The 20,709-nt window shown below is 51.5% G+C and overlaps 1 protein-coding gene across 1 annotated transcript in view; it reads right to left on the reverse strand.

Moving 5' to 3' along the window:
* Nucleotides 1–989: 989 nt before the first annotated feature.
* The window catches only part of CFAP92 (cilia and flagella associated protein 92 (putative)), a gene marked incomplete at its 5' end in the record, with an annotated part of 39,749 nt that continues 20,029 nt past the window's right edge, over nt 990–20,709 (reverse strand). Inside the window, 7 exons of the mRNA XM_080675428.1 lie at nt 990–1,141; nt 5,500–5,656; nt 5,736–5,948; nt 7,026–7,190; nt 8,927–9,221; nt 11,994–12,188; nt 18,100–19,001. Of these exons, the coding sequence (XP_080531554.1) occupies nt 1,107–1,141; nt 5,500–5,656; nt 5,736–5,948; nt 7,026–7,190; nt 8,927–9,221; nt 11,994–12,188; nt 18,100–19,001 (1,962 nt within the window). The 3' untranslated portion in view covers nt 990–1,106. The remainder of the gene's footprint in view (nt 1,142–5,499; nt 5,657–5,735; nt 5,949–7,025; nt 7,191–8,926; nt 9,222–11,993; nt 12,189–18,099; nt 19,002–20,709) is intronic.

The following is a 20,709-nucleotide window of genomic DNA, read 5'->3' on the forward strand; positions in this document are numbered from 1 at the left end:
GACCGCTGCTGGGTGAACACCCCCAGGTGGAGAGCGGCCGACTCCCTGCATTTGGTAGGGGCAGCCCCACCAGGGCCCAGTCTCAGGACGTGATCTGGGAGGCTCTGCGGCTGAAGGTGCATTAAGCACCGGCCTCTGGTCTCAGTCAAGTTCCTGGGACCTGGTCTTGCCTTGCCCCTTGCCTAAATCTAGACAGTGAAGGGAAAGCAGAAGGCAGCCGTGAGCCAACCTCCCACAACCCATAGGGAAAGGCAAAGTGAGCCACTCTTCCCTGAGGCATAAAGTGAGGCTCAGATATGGCTGACTGTGTGCCCGGTGGGACTGTGTGTGTGTGTGCGGGGGGGGGGGGGGTGGTGGGGTGGGGTGGGGTGGGGTGGGGTGGGGTGGGAGGGTACCAGGTAATGGGGCTCCACCCTGGGCCTCTTGTTCCCAGACCATCATGGAGGAGCCGATGGTCTTGAAGCTGGTGGCCAACATCCTCTCCCCTTAGGGCAGTGGTCGGCAAACTCATTAGTCAACAGAGCCAAATATCAACAGCACAACGACTGAAATTGCTTTTGAGAGCCAAATTTTTTAAACTTAAACTTCTTCTAACGCCACTTTTTCAAAACAGACTCGCCCAGGCCGTGGTATTTTGTGGAAGAGCCACACTCAAGGGGCCAAAGAGCCACATGTGGCTCGCGAGCCGCAGTTTGCCGACCACGGTCTTAGGGCATGTCTGCTAGGCCGTCTGAGGCCAGCTGCTTCATGGGAGCAGGGATCCTGAACTGTGACCCTGAGGGGAGCCCGCCCCACCCTGCCCCCACCCTGGTGCCCCTCTGCCCCCGCCTGGCCCCCACACAGGCAGCCTCCCATTGGCTGGCTTTGTCCTACTGCACTTTAATGAGGCCTGGGGGGTGGGGGCGGGGAGGGGGGGGTCATTGGGTGGCATGGAGGAGTCTCAGATGGGAGGGGCTGGGCAAGTCAAGGGCCTTGGCACCCAGCTGTGGTTCCAGAGAGGGTGAAGCCCAGGGTCCATGCAGCAGCTGGCCTGCAGGCTGGCGGATTCGCGGAGCTGTGGCTGCGGCGTGTGGCGAGCACGGCCAGCTCTGGAGGCTCCCTGTCGTTCAGGACACAGGGCCACTCTCTTTCATCTTCCTACCTGGCAGAAAAGGGTGGGTTAGTGACAGGCCCCAAACCCAGTGCCCCTCACCCTGTCTGTCCTCCTCACCCCGCTGGAGGCGAGGATGCGTTCACTGAGAGCCAGCTGTGTGTTTGGGCTTCATGTGCACTGACCCACAGTAGCTCGTGGCCACGAGAGTTATGATGTCCATGTCACAGAGGGGGAGACGGAGGCTCAGGCACGTGGAGGATTTTGCTCTTGGGACGGAGCTAGTTCGGCTCAGAGCCGGGATTAGAACCTAAGACGGGTGACTTCTGAGCCAGGCCTCTTGTCTCAGCCAAGCTGTCCAACAGCTCTTTGAAGCTTAGACGTCAGTCACCAGGGAGGGGGTGCCCTGTGGCCCAGTGATCCCAGCGTTCTCTCCGACATTGGTTCTGGCAGGTTCTGTTGGCTTCTTCCAGAATCTCTTCGCCTTATCTCAGCGGAGCAAGTGTGAGTAGGGTTGCTTGGGGGAGGGCGGAGAGAGACTGGCTCTAGGTGACTGTTGACATGAGCTGTTTCTGGGCATTGTTGGGCTGCCAGGGCTGCTGGCAAACCTCTGCCTGGGGTGAGGGCTCGGGGAGGCCTGCGCTGACCTGCAGCAAGGCGGCCTGCAGCGAGGAGGCCTGCGCTGACCTGCAGCAAGGCGGCCTGCAGCGAGGAGGCCTGCGCTGACCTGCAGCGAGGCGGCCTGCAGCGAGGCCGGAGCACAGGCTGCAGACAGAGCTCTGCCAGAGCCCCTGCGTGGGCCCGGCTGGCACCTGCCCAGGGAAGGTTCACAAAGGAAGGAGGCACCCCCTGCCTCCGCACCCCTGCACGGCGGCCAGAACGAAGCTGCCCTTCCTGCAGATGTCCCAGGCCGCTGCCTAGACCACGCGAGGACTGCTTGTGCTGCTCAGTTTCTCTGGAACGCTCCTCCTCTTCCGTAGCCATATGGCCGTGTCTTAGGGCAGGGGTGGGGAACCTTTTTTCTGCCAAGGGCCATTTGGATATTTATAACATCGTTCTCAGGCCATCCAAAATTATCAACTTAAAAATACAGCCTGCCTCACCCCGAATTCCTTAGCAGAGCCAGACCAAATAATTTCGAGGGCCTTATATGGCCCCCGGGCCTGACGTTCCCCACCCCTGTTTAGAATGTGAAGCTCAAATTCTTCTGACCCGGACAGTCCTAGGGGCCTCAAGGCTTTGTGTCATGTTCCCCTGCAGAGCCTCGCCCGCTGCTGAGGGATTGTGGGAGGCCACGCAGTTCTGTGCAGCTCCCGGCCCTGGATGCTGGCCCGGCGCCTCCAGGGTGCTGACCTGACTGCCCATGTACCAACGGGAGCGAGGAGGTGGTTTCTCCTGCAACAGGCTTGAATTACTTAGGGGCCTTTTATTGACCAAGTGCCTTCTCTGCCCGACACCCACACAATCCGGAGTTTTTAGGGATCGACAGGATGAACCATTTGTTATTCAGAATGAGCCAGAATCACTTCCTGGGGGTCTGGAGGGTGGTGGTGCCACCCACCGGCTGTTAGAAAAAAAGACTCTAGCAATATTTCTATAATCACAATGCAGAAAGGTCACCCACTGTCTCCCCTTCCCTCCCAGACCCTCCAGAAAATCTAGATGAACAGATGAGGACAGTGTCCCAGCAGGTTGTAGAGAGGCGAGCATCCCTCTGTGCCCACCCTCTGGACCCGACATCCTGAAGCTGAGGAACGTGGTCCCTGCTGCCGCCGTTCCCCAGGCCACACCTGCTGCTGGACAGTCCTCACTTATTCCAGAGGCGTGGAACGTGGGGTTAGTCCAAGCTGAGCGAATCCCAGTTTTCACCTAAAGCTCCTTCTCCTGGCCCGACGAAGCCTCTTCCAGGCTTTGACCTGTGGGCACTGCTGCCTGCCACATCCCCAGGTTGTGAATGCAGACAGAGGATGGAATCCCGGGACCTGGGGTTTGAGGACATGCTGCTAGTTTAGGAGACTTCACCGTGGACACCGGGGCTTGTGCCACCGCCTCCGTGGCACGAGGCTGCGGGGACCTGCTTCGGGCATGAACAGCCATGCCCACTAGACCACACATCCCCAAAGAAACAGCTTGAGAGCTGCGCACGACGTGTCATTCATCCAGACGAGGAGCAAAATGCACTTAAAACATGGACTGGAAACAACCGGACCAAGAAGAACATAAAATAGTGCAGGATGCTCGGCCAGCGTGGCTCAGTGGTCAAGCACTGACCTATGAACCAGGAGGTCATGGTTCGGTTCCCAGTCAGAGCACATGCCTGGGTTGTGGGCTCAATCCCCAGTAAGGGGCATGCTGGAGGCAGCCAATCAATGATTCTCTCTCATCATTGATGTTTCTATCTCTCTTTACCTCTCCCTTCCTCTCTGAAATCAATAAAAAAAATGTAAAAAAATAGTGCAGTTTGTGTTGAATCTTCTAGTCATGATTTTATTCAGAAGCCACCTTTAACACATGACAATATGACCCCGAGGGCCACCCTTTGGTGATGGCTTCCAGTCCCTTCCGTCTTCACCCTGCGAGAAGAAGGCCCTGCAAGCTGAGGGGCAGGTGCCCCAGGCAGGCCCCGGGGGTTCTGAGCCCCAGCTTTGATCCCCCAGGTCGTGCTGGACAACTGCACAGCTTGGTATATGGCAACATGTGATTATTCCCACAGGGGCCTTGCTCTCTGCTTTCTTTGCAAGGACTGCCCTCTGCTCTCGAAGTGAGGGACAAAAAGGCACCTTTAGGTGCGCGAACAGGCCTTTGCATTTTTCCAGGCACCCTTCAGCTGTTGCTTGCTGGCGCTGACGGGGAATCTGTGGCTTTGCTCTGGCTCCTGGTGGTTTGGGGCTCCCCCGAGAAAAGCCCGTTGTAGATGTAGCCTTGCGGGGGGAGGAGGAAGCCGGGCTCACTCCTTTCCCTCCAGGTATAAGTCGCAATCGGCTGTGATGAGGGAAATAGGCACAGAGGAGAGGGGGTGCTCAGACCTGAGCTGGCTCAGCGGGGGTGGCCTGAACCTTCGGCCAGGGTTTCGGAAGGTAATCTTCAAAGGGTGACAGTTTACAAATATTGTGATGTTGGAAATAACTTTCCAATGAAATTCAAGTTCTTAATGTTGGCAAGGAGGCATTTTGTGGAAGAGCCACACTCAAGGGGCCAAAGAGCCGCATGTGGCTCGCGAGCCGCAGTTTGCCGACCACTGGGCTAGCTCAACCAACTGAGCCACCCAACCAGGGCTGAGTTTTTATTAACATGTTGCAGAGAGGGAAGACCCGGGCCCTGTTTGTTTCATGCTTCCAGCAGCGTGCACAGGCGGCCTGAGACACCCAGGGCACCTGTGCTGGGAGGGCGGGAAGTAGAGCCCCCGGGGCACTGCCAGCGAGGCGAGCCTGGTGTCCCTGGGCTGGACCACAGCGTGACAGCCGGGACCGGTGGGGGTCCGGGGAGGAAGGAAACCCGTCCTGCTTATTCCATCTTGGTTTCTGGGGAAGGGTTCTCCGGCAAACCTTGTTGCCAGAAAAACCACCTCTTTTTCTCTGAATAAACATCCTGGCTCTGTTAACCAATAAATTTGGGTTCTCTATCAACCCATAAATGACTGTGAGGTCTTTATAAACAGAAGGATGGAAAGAAGGCCAAGAGAACTCTGAGGGATGGATGTAGCGAGGCCCCAGGCTCCCCCAGAGGGAGACGGCAGCATCTGGAGCTGGAAGGGAGTTGAAAGGTCCCCATGGAGCCCAGATCCTCTGCCCCCACCTGGTGTCGGGGCCTCCAGTGGCCGGTCAAGAGGTGAGACAGTGTTGAAGCGCAGAAGGCCCTTAGATCTAGCTTCCAACGTCACTTTATACAGTTAAGAAACCAGGCCCAGAGCAATGACAGGACCTCCCCAAGGCCACATGGCAAGTTAATGTTTCGGCTAGAACTAGAATCCAGGTCTAAATTCCAGCCGGCACTCAGCCTGTGATACCAGACCCATTCTGAAGCCTGATTGCCTCTCCGGAGCATCTAAAGCAAAATGGATACTGCTCTGGCTGGTGTTTCCCAGTGGTTAGAGCACTGGCCCCACGTACCAATGAGTCATGGGTTTGATTCTTGGTCAAGGGCACAATCCCAGCCCCAGTTGGGGTGTGTGCAGGAGGCAACCAATTGATGTGTGTCTCACACATCGATGTTTCCCTCTTTCTCTCTCCTCTCTCTCTCTCTCTCTCTCTCTCCCTCCCTCCCTCCATCCCTTTCTCTCTACAGATCAAGGAAAAAGTATCCTTGGGTGAGGACTGACAACAAGCCTGGATACTGCTGGAGATAGGAAGCCACACGGGGCTCCTGCCTGCAGACAGAAGGGTGAGCCTTGCCCAGGTCTCCCCTGTTACCTGTGGCTGGGTTCCGTGTTGGAGAAGCGGGCAGCTTGAGGAAAGGCGGTGGCTTCTTGTACAGATCGAAGTCCCGGTGGCGCTGGTCCCAGCTCCATCTGTCTCGGTCCAGCACAGGCCTCATCACGTTAGCAAACAGTGCGTTTTCCCTCCACTCCTAAATCGGGAACAGTGATTTAGGGGGAAGGCCCCCGTGGACAACCCCCCGCCCCACCACCCCGTTCCTCCCTGGGGACCTCGGTCAGCTCTGTGGTGGCGCCAATGGGCAGCAGGTTGAGGTGGTGGTCGCTGTCAGTGCTCTTATGGAGACCTGTCACTTGGAACCCGTTGGTTGTGAGCCAGGCCTGGCGGGCCTTCTCCTTGGCTTTTTTCTCCTCTTCCTTTAAATCCCAAGGCTCCACCATGGCTGAGAGGAAATTCTGTGAATACGTGAATCTTCTCCGTGGCTCCTGGAAATGAGGGGCACATGTTTGGATGGAAGTGTGTGTGTGTGTGTGTGTGTGTGTGTGTGTGTGTGTTGGGGGGGTTGGGGTGGGGGGCGGAGGCAGACTTGGATGGGGCTGACTCAGCCTCAGGTTTCCAAGCAGAGGTCAGAGACTGCTGAGGGCACAGGGACAGTCCTGACACGTGCCCTGAACTGGGCAGTGGCCCTGGGAGCGTCCCATCAGTGTTCCCTTGGAAAGGAGTAGCCGTTGTCTAAATGCGCCGCGTGCCCAAAGCCTAGTTCTAGACTTAGCCTTAGGGTGACGGCTGCTTTTCCAGGGCAGCCGCCAACTGCTCCCGGAGGCGAGGGACCTGCAGTGGTTTGCAGCTGTGAACATCTGCCATGAGGCTTGCCCCTTGGCTTGCCCCTTGGCTTGCCCCTGCACGTGGAGGACTGACATGTAGCATGGGAACAGAACACCTTTCCCAGCGCCTGGGCCCTTGCTTACTCCCCCTTGCTGGTTGGCTCTCACCCACACACGAGATCTGCTGCTGAACTCCAGGCAGGATGGTCAGAGAGGAAAAAGTTCATGCGCTCAGGCAACAGCTGTTATCCTGCCTGGAGTATAAGCACACTAGAGGCCCGGTGCATGAAAATTCATGCACTGGAGAGGGGGGTCCCTCAGCCCAGCCTGCCCCCTCTCACAGTCTGGGAGCCCTGAGGGGTGGGAGGTGACCCGGCGATCAGGGGAAGGTGACGCCCCATCACACCTCTGCTGCTGCCACTGCCGGAGGCGCAAACCTTGGCTGGCCCTGGTTACCTGAGCCTCGGGCAGCCCTGGGCGGCTGGGCAGCCACCATCTGAGGCTTGCCTGTGCCTAGGGCCAGCCCTGGGCGGCTGGGGGGCTGAGGGGACTGGGGGACTTCAGCAGGGCTGAGGGGACTGGGCGCCACAATCTTTGAGGGCGTGGCAGTCAATTAGCATATTCCCTCCTTATTGGCTGTGAGTGCCGCCATCTTTGCAACGGCGTGAGGGTCAATTAGCATATTCCCTCTTTATTAGATAGGATGGCTGCTTCCCACTCTCTGAGCCTCTCACTCACCTTGTCCATCTCACGATACAGCTTTTTCTTGACCAGCTCTGTGGAGTTCAGGGTCTGAATACTGTAGTTATGCACAGCCTTTGTAGTAGGGATCGAGCTTCTAATCACGCTCACCACGGGCTTTGGGGACTTCCTGCTCACCTGGTAGGCTTCAGTGATGTTTTTCTGAAGACAGATACATCAGGCATTACCCGCTCAAGGCCCCTCAGCACCAGCTGCCTGCCCGGAGTAGGTCCTGGGACATGGCTGCAGTGCAGGCATCGGTTCCTGAACATGGGAGCTGGCGTTTCCTCACAGAACCCTGCCCCAGGGCCATCCAGTCCGGCCCCTTACTGTCTACAGTGGCATTCACTGGACCAGGCATGTGGCACTTGCCCAAGGTCACTGGAACTGGGACACATAGCACTTGGCAGAGTTTACGGCTCAGATGGTCAGGAGTGGGAGAGGCTGGAGGCTTTCACGGAATATACAGGGAGCCATGAACTTAGCAGCAAGGACCGCCGTCCTTGACCGTGGCTGTGTGCATGGGGAGTATCACCCTCTTCTCTCCATAGCCTCAGGGTGGTCTGTTGGCTTCCTTTGTGAATAAAAACAGCAAGAACCAAAGGATTTCACTCCTGTGTGGGATCTAATGAACAAACTGACCTAACAAGCAACACGGAGACAGACTCGTAGACAGAGAGCATGGTGACAGCTGTCCGGACAGAGTGGGTAGGGTTGGGTGTGGGAGGGGGTGGGATTGAGCAAAAAGGAAAAAAAGAAATATAATATAAAATAAAATGAAATAAAATAAAAATCCAATTCATTTTCAGTTATATAAACAGTTACGGAGATGTAAACTACAGCCAATAATGTTGCAATAACTGTATGTGGTGTCAGATGGGTACTGCACTCATCAGGGTGACCGCTTCTTAAGGTATACAAATGTCTAATTACTTTGTTATATACTGGAAAGTAGCATAATATTGTATATCAACTACAGTTGAAAAATAAAAACATTGAAAGAAAATAGCAATGAGGAAGGAGATAAAAGGTGAAACAGAAGGTTTCAGAGAGAAAGGTGGCTGGGACCCAAAAAGACAAAGAGGAAGAGTTTTACTCTAAATTGTTAAGTGCTGGGCAGCATAGCTTGTCCTTCACTTGCCTATCATCCTTCAGCAAAAGAACTACCTTTTGCTTAAAATTTTTTTTTAACTCAAGAAGGTTAAAAAGAAAAGTGACCTTGACTCACTTGTTAGTTTGCATACTCCTAAGGGACATTTTGTTGTTGCTGTTGTTGTTTTAATAGAGATTGATATGGGGATGTAGTAGGTGGCTTCATACCCACAGACCACAAGTGACGACTTCGAGTCCCACCTTGGATGCGGGTGTTTTTGTATTTTGGTTGGTATGGGGTGAAGGAGGTTCTTGTTGGCCATTTAGGCCACATGACAGCCATCCTCCCATTGCCTCACCTGCTTCTCAGTCTCCTCTCTCTTCCTTTTACCTTTTCTCATGCTGATTTAGTTTATCTCCTGTGTTGCTTGGACATTCGATAACATGCCCTTAGCAACTTAAGATGTCACACACACACACACACACACACACACACACACACACACACGACAGTTCTTCCTCAAAGATGAACTCGGATGCCAAGGTAAAGAGCTTTCCTCTTCGCCTTTCTGGAGGACGGGGTGTGCCAGGCTATGAGTGAGGGCTTCTGGTGTGGGCCAGCCCTGCACCCAGCACGTCTTGCCCATCCCGCCTGGGATCCCAGGGCAGGAGAGTAGGTACAGGCCAGAGGCAGATGCCCCATTCGGGATGTGGCCACCTGCCCTGTATCTCCCAGCACATGACTGGACGGCCCAGGTGGGGCAAAGGCCTGGCACCCCTGACCGCAGAGCGGAGAGGGTGCCCACCTGGATCAGATTGCGACTCTCCTCTCTTCTCTTCAGCATCACATGGTTCCGCCACTGCAGGTACTTCGCCTGGTGGGTGAGGATCTCAGAGTTGAGGGTGGATTTCCGATTTCGCAAGTCAAGCGTGGAGGTACAGTGAGGTGGGGTGGTCAAAACTTTTTCATCAGTGAGTTCTTCTAGGGAAACAGGCAAGCCAAACTCTTGGCTCAAGTGCTTGATCATGGAGGAGGAAGGCAGCAGGTCTCGGGTGATCACCTCCCTGAGCTTGGTGCTGTAATGGCAGATGCAGTAGATCCTGGAACACAGAAGGGCCACCCTCTTCAGTCTCACCTTCCTTGCAGGACAGGTCAAACCATCCCCATTTTACAAGAGGAAAGGACAGCTCAGGGAGGCTGATTAGCTGGTGAACATGCGCTTAGAGAAGGAAAGCATCGGAGAGCCGCCCATCCCCACGTGTAGTTCCTTGTCACCTTAGTGCCTTAGCGGCAGGAAGGGGCTCTGTGTGGGGGTGGCGGGGGGCTGCCGGAGGTGAACCTGAGGAGGCTCCTCCCAGCCTGGGGAACACTGGCACCCCTTCTCTGCTGGGACAGCTCAAGCCCAGCAGTGGGGAGCTGGGGAAGATCACAGAAATGGGGCTCCATGGGTATGAGGTTCTGTCCCCTTCCCTCCCCTCCCTTTCTCTCCGGAGCAACTTGGACCCAGGGGCCAGGCCGCTGGGAGGAGGGCGGGTGGGTGGGGCCCAGACAGCAGGACCCTGAGCTCTGGGCAGTCACTCTGTCAGTCACTCTTCCCGACTTTCTCCTTTGATCGCTGAGTAAATTCCAAGTATACAGGCGAGGGGCCGCCAGGCCGCTTCCTTCCGCCCCACACACAGGCCGAGTGCATTGCATTGCGGCTCAGGGCTCACAGCTCACAGCGACTTTCTGTTTCTCACAAGGATTGAGCCCCCTCCCTCCCCCCCTCCTTCCCTGGGACACCCTGCCTCCCAGGGAAGAGCTTCTGCTCAGCGTCTGGTGAGGGCCTGGCCCAGGTGTCTCCTGTCACTGCAGCCTGGGCCGCTTGACAGTAGAGGCACCGCTACCTGCTTCCTTTGTGCGGCTCCTGCTCGCTCATGGCCTTTCACCTGGAACCGAGTGGCAGTGGGACTGCATCTGTGCCCTTTACGTGGTGAGCCGAGGCTGCCTGGTGCCCACAGTCCTGGGGGGCGGGGTGGACTCCCTGCTATCACTCCCCACGCACGTGTGACCCTCCACCCAGGCACTGCGTGTCCCCTTGGAGCCAGGCTGCGAGGGGAAGAGGGCTTGTGTGTTGCTTTAGGGCACTGAGCTGCCTCCTTGAGCCTCTGCCAGGCAGACCTGGGCCTGCAGTGGTCCAGCTGGGTGGCGGGCAGCCACACGCACACGCCCAGGTCCCTGCCATGGATGGAGAGTGGTCCTGTGTGCACTATCCCTCCCCGAACCCTGTGGCCAGCGCAGTGCTGTGTCTGTGATCCCCTCCTCGCCCCACGCAAGCCTGACCTGGACTAGATCCTGTGGATTGCTGTTGAGAAGCGGAAATGGTCTTGCCCCCGATGCACATGCTGGAACTTCCTGGGCAGGGAGGCCTGCGATGGGTGTGGCTGTGCCCCGGAGCCTGTGCCCGGCATCTCCCCGCTGTCAGTCATCAACGGGGTCCTACCCTGGGGCCCAGGGACAGCTTCAGGGACAGAGTGGACAGAAGGACTAGGGGCCATGGACCCAGACAGGGGGCGGCAGATCCTGCGAGTGCTCGGCCTGCCCACACTGCAGGCTGCACAACAAGCCCATGACCAGCTCCCTCCCTGCCTGCGGGTGCCTCGGAAACTGTTGCTGGACAGGATTCCTTCTGAGGCCTTGATCCCCAAAGTCGTGCCCCACCCACAAGCCCATGGGGGTGGGGCAGGCAGCCCAGCCCTCACAACCGCCGTGATCCTCCTCCACTGGTGCCTCCTCCAGCCCTTCGGCCTGGGCACTGTGGGCCCTGGCCGCTTGCCCATAGCCTCTGCCACTTGTAGCCCTGCCTGCCAGCCTCCTGCGCTGAGTGGCAGAGCTCCTGAATGCCCAGGCCCCACTGAAGGCAGCCTGAGTCCTGTGCTCACACTGGGCTGCCTCCCTATAGCACGCCCAGTACTCACTCGGCACGGGCACCCCACTGCACTCTTCAGTGTCAATCTTCTCTTCTAAACGGGGCCTGTTCCCTTAGCCCTCCTCCTGGGCAGGCACCATTCTCTAAGAAGATGGAGGAGCTGTGCCCTGAAACCCAGCGGGAGGAGCGCACAGCCTCCAGGGTGGGGAGTGCCCACTGTTCTAGGCCTGAGAGTCACCAGTGTCGGAGCAAAGGAAACAGCACAGGCCCGAGCCAGCTTCACTCAGTGGATAGAGCATCGGCCTGCAGCCTGAAGGGTCCAGGTCAAGGCCACGTACCTCAGTTGCAGGCTCCGGTCCTGGTGGTGGTGGTGGTGGGCATGCGGGAGGCAACCAATCGATGTGTCTCTCTCACATTGGTGTTTCTGTCTTTCCCTCTCTATTCTACTCAAAAAATCAATGGAAAAAATATCCTCGGGTGAGGATTAAAGAAAGGAAGAAAGAAATAGCATAGGCAAAGGGATGCAAGTAGCGAAAGACCCAGATCTTTGGAGAAGGCTTTCTGAGGAATAGGGAGAGAAGGGAGAAGCAGACAGAAAAGCCAACATCTGGCTGAGAGAGCTGGGGCTGGCCTGGTGGGTCTGGCGGTTTCCCATCGCTCCCTGGGAAAATGGGTTTGAACCAGTTTCTTACACCTCAGGCTATTCTGGGACGTTCTCCAAGCACAGCCGGTAGATTCATGTGACCTGTGTTTGAATGAACTGTCTTCATCTCACCAATATGCCTCTCAAGCTCTCTTGGGAGAGCATGTGGAATAGTGAAAGCGACACCGGCACGGGATCCCTTGGGACGGCACTCCACTCCTGGTGTAAAGGACAATAACTACCCCCAGGGGCCGCTGCACTGCCCACGGTCACTGCCACCAGCAGGCGGGCAGCTCCCATCCCTGCAGCAGGCGGTGGTACCTGGTCAGGGCCCGGAAGGCCTTCTGCATCACGGTGTTGCGGAGGTGGAGCGCCACGTGCTTCATGAGCTGTGACAGGGGCTTGCAGAGGTGCATGTGGTACAGGATGGTGTCCAGGTCTGCGTAGAGGCGCTGCTGAAACAGCAGCTGGGAGTTGTAGAGCACCTTGTACTTCCCGTACTCCGCTCTGGTAATTCTGCAAGAGACGGCCACAGGGCGGGCCTTAACGCTGCTCCTCAGGCTCTTGTTGTTTGGCTCTGGCGGATGGAGGTTTTTATTTTTATTTATTTTTTTTGCTTGTTTAAAACCTTGAAGGGGAGGTTGGCAGTGAAAATGCTGAAATGCGGATACCAACCTCATGTTGCTGTGCCCCACTGCCCCTCCCTCAACCTCTATCTTGGCACTCATCTTTATACGCAGGCTGTACCAGCCTGGCAATCTCTAAACACAGCCGCTATGCCACCCGCTGTGTTTGGCACACGTTCCCACCTTGTTGAACCTGGTGAAGGCTACACGTATCCTGCACATACTGCGGGTGTGTCTGTGTGTTTTGTCATGGGGCTTCCTCTTTTATGAAGTACTAGGGGCCCGGTGCACGAAATTCGTGCACGGGGGTGTGTGTCCCTCAGCACAGCCTGCACCTTCTCCAATCTGGGACATCCCTCTCACAATCCAGAACTGCTGGCTCCCAACTGCTCTCCTGCCTGCCTTCCTGATTGCCCCTAACCGCTTCTGCCTGCCAGCCTGATCACCCCCTAACCACTCCCCTGCCAGCCTGATTGATGCCTAACTGCTCCCCTGCCAGCCTGTTTGCCCCTAACTTCCCTCCCCTGCAGGCCTGGGTCCCCTGCAACTGCCCTCCCCTGCAGGCCCGGTCGCCCCCAACTTCCCTCCTCTGCCAGCCTGGTCACCCCTAACTGCCCTCCCCTATAGGCTTGATAGCCCCCAACTGCCATCCCTTGCATGCCTGGTCCCTCCCAACTGCCCTCCCCTGCTGGCCATCTTATGGCAGCCATCTTTGACCACATGGGAGCAGCCATCTTGTGTGTTGGAGTGATGGTCAATTTGCATATTACTCTTATTAGATAGGATGTGTTCAGGTATTTTGCCCATTTTTCCATTGAGATATTGTTATTGTTTTCTTATTGATTCATAGGCATTTTATATGTTCAGCATACTAGATCCACACTGCAAATATATTTTTTCTCTGTCTGTGGCTTGCGTTTTCACAATTCTTATGGTGTCTTTGCATGAACAGAAGTCATTAATTTTAATGTAGCCAAATGTATCATTATTGTCCTTTATTCTTTGTACTTCTGCCTTATTCAAGAAGCCTCTGTTTATTCTGAGGTCATGAATATGTTCTCCTTTATTATCATCTAAGACCCTTATACTACCGGTTTTCAAAAATAGATTTTTCTGGTGAACTGTGAGTAAGGCCAGGTACCTGTGGTCTAATTAATTGTACTAGTACGGTGTCCACCAATAAGGCACTTTATGTCAGATGTCACCATTGCGAGAAACTGAGTATTGGGTACATGGAACTTCTCTAATATTTTTATGACTTATTATAAGTCTATAATTATTTCAAATAAGCTTTTAATCCACCTGGGATCTTTGTAAATTATGTGAACTAGAGAATTAGGAAACTATCAGTGAATTAGGAATAGAGTGGAAGTTCCCCAAATTGGTAAAGGACGTCTATGAAGCCCTACACCTAACATAATATATAATGGGGAAGACCCATTTCACCGAAGATGTCACTACTCTGATATGAAGTAATGCTGCAGCACAGTAAGGAAGTAAAGGCATATAGTTTAGAAAGGAGGAGACTAAAAACTGAAATTAAAAATATCATACCACTTTAAATGACTACAAAATGAAGTACTTAGATATAAATCTACCAAAACATATACTGAACATGTATGTTTAAAACTATAAAATGCTACCCAGCTGGCATGGCTCAGTGGTTGAGTGTTGACCTATGAACCGTGAGGTCATGGTTCAATTCCCGGTCAGGACACATGCCTAGGTTGTGGGCTCGATCCCCAGTGTGGGGTGTGCAGGAGGCAGCCAGTCAATGATTTCCTCTCATCACTGATGTTTATATATCTTTCTCTACCCTTTCCTCTCTGAAATCAATAAAAAATATATTAAAAAGAAAACAATAAAACGCTGTTGAAAGAACTTAAAGATCTAAATAAATGGAGAAGCATACCATATTCACGGACTGGAAGACTCAACAGCAATCATGTCAGTTCTTCCCCAAATGATATGTAGGTTTAGCGATTCCTACAAACATTCTAGCGGGACTTTTTATAGATATAGACAGCTTATTGTAAAATTTAAATGAAAAGGCCAAGAAACTAGAATAGCTGAAATAATTTTGAAAAAAAGAATAAAGGGGAAGGAATCACTCTACTTGACTGATTATAGCCACATTAATCAAACTGTGTGATATTGGTGAAGAGATAGATACATAGATCAACAGAACAGAATAGGGAACTCAGAAATACAACCATACATTTATGATCCACTGATTTTTGATAAAAATGCAAAAGCACTTCTGTAAAGGAAGATAGTATTTTCAACGAATGGTGCTTTAGTCAATGGATATGAATTGGCAACAAAGAAATACCGCCCCTCTCCCCCAACTAAAACAGAACAAACAAAAACTCAACCTAGATTCCTGCTCAAGATGGCAATGTAGGAAGACCCTGAACCCACCTCCTCCCCCACACACAACAGCTCTACTAGTATAGCTACATATGGAACAGTTTTCTCAGAAAAAACAACAACAAAACAACAACACCTCTTTCACATAGGGCAAACAAGAAAAAAGCCACGCAGGAACAGGGAAAAGGCTGACACAATGTCGCCGTAATTCCCACCCTGGCACAACAACCCACAATCGGAAGGAAACTCAAACGGAAACTGTGCCCTGAGAAGCGAAGGCCCCTTTTCCACATTGGACAGCCCACCTTTTAACATGAACACCTAAGAGATGAGCCCTCAAAACATCTAGCTTTGAAAACGAATGGGGCTCATTCCCATAGGATCTGTGGGGCTGCGGCAAACGGAGAAAGGATTCTTAAAGGGCTGGTGCCAGACTCAGTTGACCAGGGCCCAGCACAGAAGCAGCTCTTTTGCAAATTGCCCAGATTTTATGCGAAAGAGACTCATTTGCTAATTGTAACGCAGGGACCTGCTGGGATGCTTTCAGGAGGCAGAGACTGATAGGTACCATCTCCCCCCAACTCCCTCATTTTTTTCTTTTTCTTCTTTTTTCTCTTTTTGTTGGGTGCCCTCCCTTGTCCTACCCTGCCTCCCCCTCCACCCCCCCCACCCCCGTCCTTGCTTCAGCCAGTGGGATTTAATGAACAAACTGAACTACCAAGCAAAATAGGATAAACTCATAGATGGAGAGCAGGCAGACAGCCGGGGGATGGGGGTGGGTTGGGGAGGGGTGGAGGGGTTGAACAAAAAAGAGAGAGAACTGATGGACATGAACAACAGTGTGGTGACGGGGACAGAGGGAAAGGGTGGAGGTGGAAGAGGGCATAGAGGGGATAAAAGGCGATGGAAAAATAAAAACAAAAATGGCAAAAAAAGTTAGTATTATTAAATTGGAATTCCATTGATTTGATAGACCCATTTGGAGATAATAAACACCTTTACAATATTGAATATTCCAAACAATAAACATGGTAACTCCCTTCACTTATTTTGGTTTTCTTAAATGTTTCTAAAAGTCCCGTAATATTTATGACAGAGGTCTTTTGCTCCTTTTTGCCAAATTTATGTCATATTTTATAATACCTTTAAATTGCTTCCTCTTTAAAAATTATTTTTTTGTGTGTAGATGGTACTTAGAAATTCAACATTAATTTTTATACTGAGAAACCTCATGAAACTATCTAATCTAAAAATATTTTTGGTATTTTTTGGTAAATTTCTAATGAAATTTTAAACTGATCGACATAGTTTAAAACACTTATTTCAATGTCTGTAACATCTCAGACACCCAGTAAATGTCTCAGTAATTTTCAGCCTTTATTTTTCCCAAACATAAGCATTTAAGAGTAAAGTTTTTTTCTAAGTAATGCTTTAACGTCATCCCACAAATTTAGATATTTTACTATTTTCATTATTTTTCAGTTCAAAATGTCTAGTTTCCATTACAGTTTCTCTTTTGACTCATGTGTTATTTGGAAGTAATTGCTAATTTTTAAGCATTTGACTTTTTTCTTGCTAATATATATTTTTTAATTTCTAGCTTAGTTGAACTGGGGTCAGTGGACATCCTCTGTGTTATTTCTGGGGAAAATCTTTCCGTGGAGACATAATTCACATACCACATGACCTGAATTAGACAAACTGCGAAGTTTGAAGGCACAGCCCCCCAAGCTGCCCGACTTCTGATAACAACGGAAAGTCCCAAAAGCACACACACATTCATCCATTTGCTACAAGCTTTTACAGAAAGCTGTTATGCTCACACCGCTTATTACAGGGAAAAGATACATGTTCAAATGAGCCAAAGGAAGCGGTACATAGAGCAGGATCCAGGCTGTGGCAACCTCAGTGTCCAGGTCAGTTGACACTGTGTGATCCAAAGCTCCACCCAAATCACACTGTTGGTCTTTTTGGTACAGCCAATCTTCACTATGATTATCAGGTGAGGCTGCTCTCACCTTAAGATCTGGTGTGGTCAGCTCCCAACCTAAACAAAGACCCTCCTAGGAGGTATAACATAGATTACCTTCCAGGAGACAAGGGCGAAGGCCTGACCTCTCTTGGGCAAGGCCAAATTCTTTGCTACACATCATAAGTGGCACCCTTTTAAAGCACTGTATACAGTTCAGTGGTGTTTAGTATATTCACAGTGTTGTGCAGCCATGAGCACTGTCGACTTCTAGGGTATTTTCATCATCCAAAAAAGAAACTGTACTGTTAGCATCACTCTGCACTTCTCCTTTGTGCCTCCCTGAGATCTTGGCAACCACTGATCTACTTCTCTCTCTAAGGATTTGACTATTCCAGACATTTCATATAAATGGAGTCACAGAATATGTGGCCTTTTATGTCTTGCTCCTTTTACCTAGCAAATTACACAACGTTGAAGCATGTGTATCGATGCTTCATTCCTTTTTTATGGCTGAATAGTATTCCATTGTGTGGATATACCACCTTTTGTTCATTGGCTGATGAACATATGGGTTGTTTTTGATTACTATAAATAAGGCTGCTATGAACATTCATGTGTGTGTTTTTGTGTGGGAACATGTTTTCAGTTCTCTTGGGAAGATAACCAGCCATAAGACCAGTTTCTTCCAGTCTTTCTTGGCCCATAAGCTCAAAACAGGCCCCCACAGGGCTGCACTCCCCTGCTGTGTGGATAGACTCAACTTGAAGACTTTCTGCTGTTATCAACATCTGGGTCCTGGGATATCTGAGCTCTGAGGGAACTTGCAGATTAAAGGAGGGAGGTCCTATTTACCCAAACTGGGATACTTGAAAATCATGAAAGGAAAAGAGAAATATCATGTCATCAAAACTAAAGAATGGAAGGACCATGAGGGCTACCTGCTCTAGCCCAGAATCAGACACTTTAGTTGCCTGTACAATGTCCCCATCACGTGCTTTTGGAAGGCCTTCAGGGAAGAAGAATTTTCTGTAGCTTTGACAGCTCCTCTAGATTCAAAATATCACATATATCCTACCCCGGGGAGTTGAAATCCATTTCTTTGTGATGTCTACCTTAAGGTCATAAGGCACATTCTTTTTTTTCCCCTTTCAATTCACGTGGACCAGGGCCATACACAACATTCTGCTCCCCGTTAATCAAGTAGGCCCCCCAGGAGTCTGAAGGCTGGACCCCTTTTTCTGAACCCCCTTTTCTCCTATGTATCCTGAAAGTCTTCCCTTCAACTAAAGGCAATCAATCAGTTCGTCTTGTTATAAAACCCAACTCCTGAGCCCCGAGGAGCACCCTATAATAAACCCCAAGAGGAGAGGAGCGAACGTATCCCTCTCGCAGAGGACAGGGAACCTCAGCTTGGCTTTGCGAGAGCTCTCCCCTCACTCAGCATTCAGATGTCACCTACCGGCTTTGGTGGCTCTCCCACAGCCGCTTCAAGCCTTGGTCAGCCAAGCCTTCCAAGATGAGGAGGTGGATCTTCCCATCCAGCAGGTGGAAGCCGGTGAGCACATCCAGGTCCGGCCTTTCCTGGATCTTCACCCGAATCTTAAAGGCGGACAGGATCTGCTGGATGTTCGTGATAGGGTAGGAGTCCAGGTCGAGGGCTTTGGCATTGATCATGGTGATGTCCTGCAGCAGGCTGTACAGGAGGGAGATCTTCTTGGTGTCAAATACGAAAACGATGCGGCCAAACTGGGTGCCCATGAAGTCTGAGTCGGGGGCTTTTGCCATGGCCCGCAGTGGCACCGTGACGTCCACTCGCAGCTTGAGCAGGGAGTTGGCGTCTATGTAGTTGCCCATGGGCATTGGGCCGTGATGGGCATCTGTAGGGACCCTAAAGCCCACAACCTTCCTGCTCCTGCTGTCCTCGTCATGGTGCGTGGGCTTGGACTCACAGTTGTGGATGGGGATAGCCAAGTTCAAGTACTTGTGGCCGAGGAGGAGGTCAGCAAAACTTACCTGGGCGACTCCATATGGGTCCCACATCTTATTTTGGGATCCAAAGGGGTTGTTCTCTGTCTCTTTGGGAGAGACGAAAGCCTGAAAGTTGAGGTATGAATCCAGAGGGTCCTCCCCAAACAGGGTGGGCTTCCGGGAATACTCCTCTGACTTTCGGTCTCGATCATGAACTTCCACCACCATTGGGGGGCCCTCCAGGTATTCCCTCAGGTCATTGGCGTTCATTGCCCCAAGGAAGATGACATTGACGTCCTGGAAGGAGACGTGGTTTCCATGGGGCTGCCCCTCAGTCTGGTGAACCGGAGTCTTATGAAACTGGTACTTGCAGTACACGGGGGTGCAGAGCCTCTGTGAGAGAGCCGGGGGACATCACGTCATTCTGCTGCAGTGGCAGCCACACTGTCTCTCTTCTAAAGGAAGGCACCAGTTGCAGGGGCTCAATTCCCAGTGCCACACTCACCTCCCACAGCCCCTGCAGTCTGGGTCTCCTCATCCACAAAACACCACCGAGAGAGCCTGCTCTGCAAGGTCATTCCCAGGACTGAGTGACATACGTGAAAGCGCCAAGCTGGTGGCGGGCACAGGAAAGGGCTCCGTTTACTCACTACTTCTTCCTCCCAAATTGTGAATGCCATGAAGACAGGCCATGGACCTTTTTCACGTCTATATTTCTAGGTCTCAGGTCAAGGTCAGGCAAAAAAAAAAAAAAAAAAAAGGTGGACACAAGTGAACCAGACATACATCTGGGAGTTGGCACAGGCTCATCTTTACCATACTGAGCATCCACGTGGGAAGCTGCGACAAGGGGAAGAACGGTTCAGAGAGGTTTGGGGCTTATGAGAGGTTGGGAAATGAAATGGAAAAGGGGGCAGAGCTGTGCTGAGCCAGCGAATAGGGAGCCTTTGCATGTGTTCTCCGTGGTGCTAGAATTTTCTAATGAAAAACTAACTGTTACAAAAGTTGTGACCTGAATTCATATTCAAAGTGTCCTATTTATTCTACACTGATGCTGGAATTTATTTTAAAACAATGCTGGGGTTGGTAGTGCTCCCTGGTACCTAGAAGAAGGACTTAAGAAGCCTTTCCGCAGAAACCCACTTTCAACCTAGGCCTCAAAGAACTCCCACAGAGAAAGGTCCACTGAACCTGAGGTCATAGCAAAAAACCACAAAACACCTCAGGGAAACATGGTCCTATGAGCCAAACCAGGTGCACAAAGGCCTAAGGTATACTAATAATCAGATACATAAAACACACATTACATTTAAAAAATTTAAAACATCATCACAGTCAAATCTATCAGAGTTCTATTTACTAGCCATGAATCATTTAAAAATGAAACAATTTAAACAGCACGTACAATAACGTATGTCTTTAAAAAAATGCTTAAGAAGAAATAAAATGGAAGATGTATAAAATGTATACACTGAAAACTATAAAACATTGCAGACAGAAATTAAAGAAAGTCTACATAGTGAAATATACCATTTTCATGGTCAGGAAGATGGAGTTAATTCTAGATGAATCACAGACCCAAACATAAAAGCTAAAATTACATATCTTCTAGAAGAAAACATTAGAGAGTATCTTCATGAACTTAAGGTGGGAAAAGGCTTATTTGACAGGACACAAAAAACACTAGTCATAACAGGAAAAGTTGATAAAATGGACCTCATCAAAGACACTATTAAGAAAATTAAAGTCAAGCCTCAGACTGACAAAAAATGTCATATATATCCTATATAATAAAAGCCTAATATGCTAAATGTCCAGTCGTCTGGTTGGCCATTCAACCAATCAAAGCGTAATATGCTAATGATATGCTAAGGCAGCTCAACTGCTTGCTATGATGTGCACTGACCACTAGGGGGCAGGCAGTTGATTGGTCAACCAGTCACTATGACGTGCATTGACCACCAGGGGGCAGACGCTCTGACTGGTAGGTTAGCCTGCTGCTGGGTTCCAGCTGATCGGGACTGAGCAAGATGGGCCGGACACGCCCCGGAGCCCTCTCACAGTCTCTCCCTGGTTGGCCAACCTCCCATGTCCTTCCCCA

Source organism: Plecotus auritus (genome assembly GCF_963455305.1).
Source record: "Plecotus auritus genome assembly, chromosome: 6".
Classification (NCBI taxonomy): Eukaryota; Metazoa; Chordata; class Mammalia; order Chiroptera; family Vespertilionidae; genus Plecotus; species Plecotus auritus.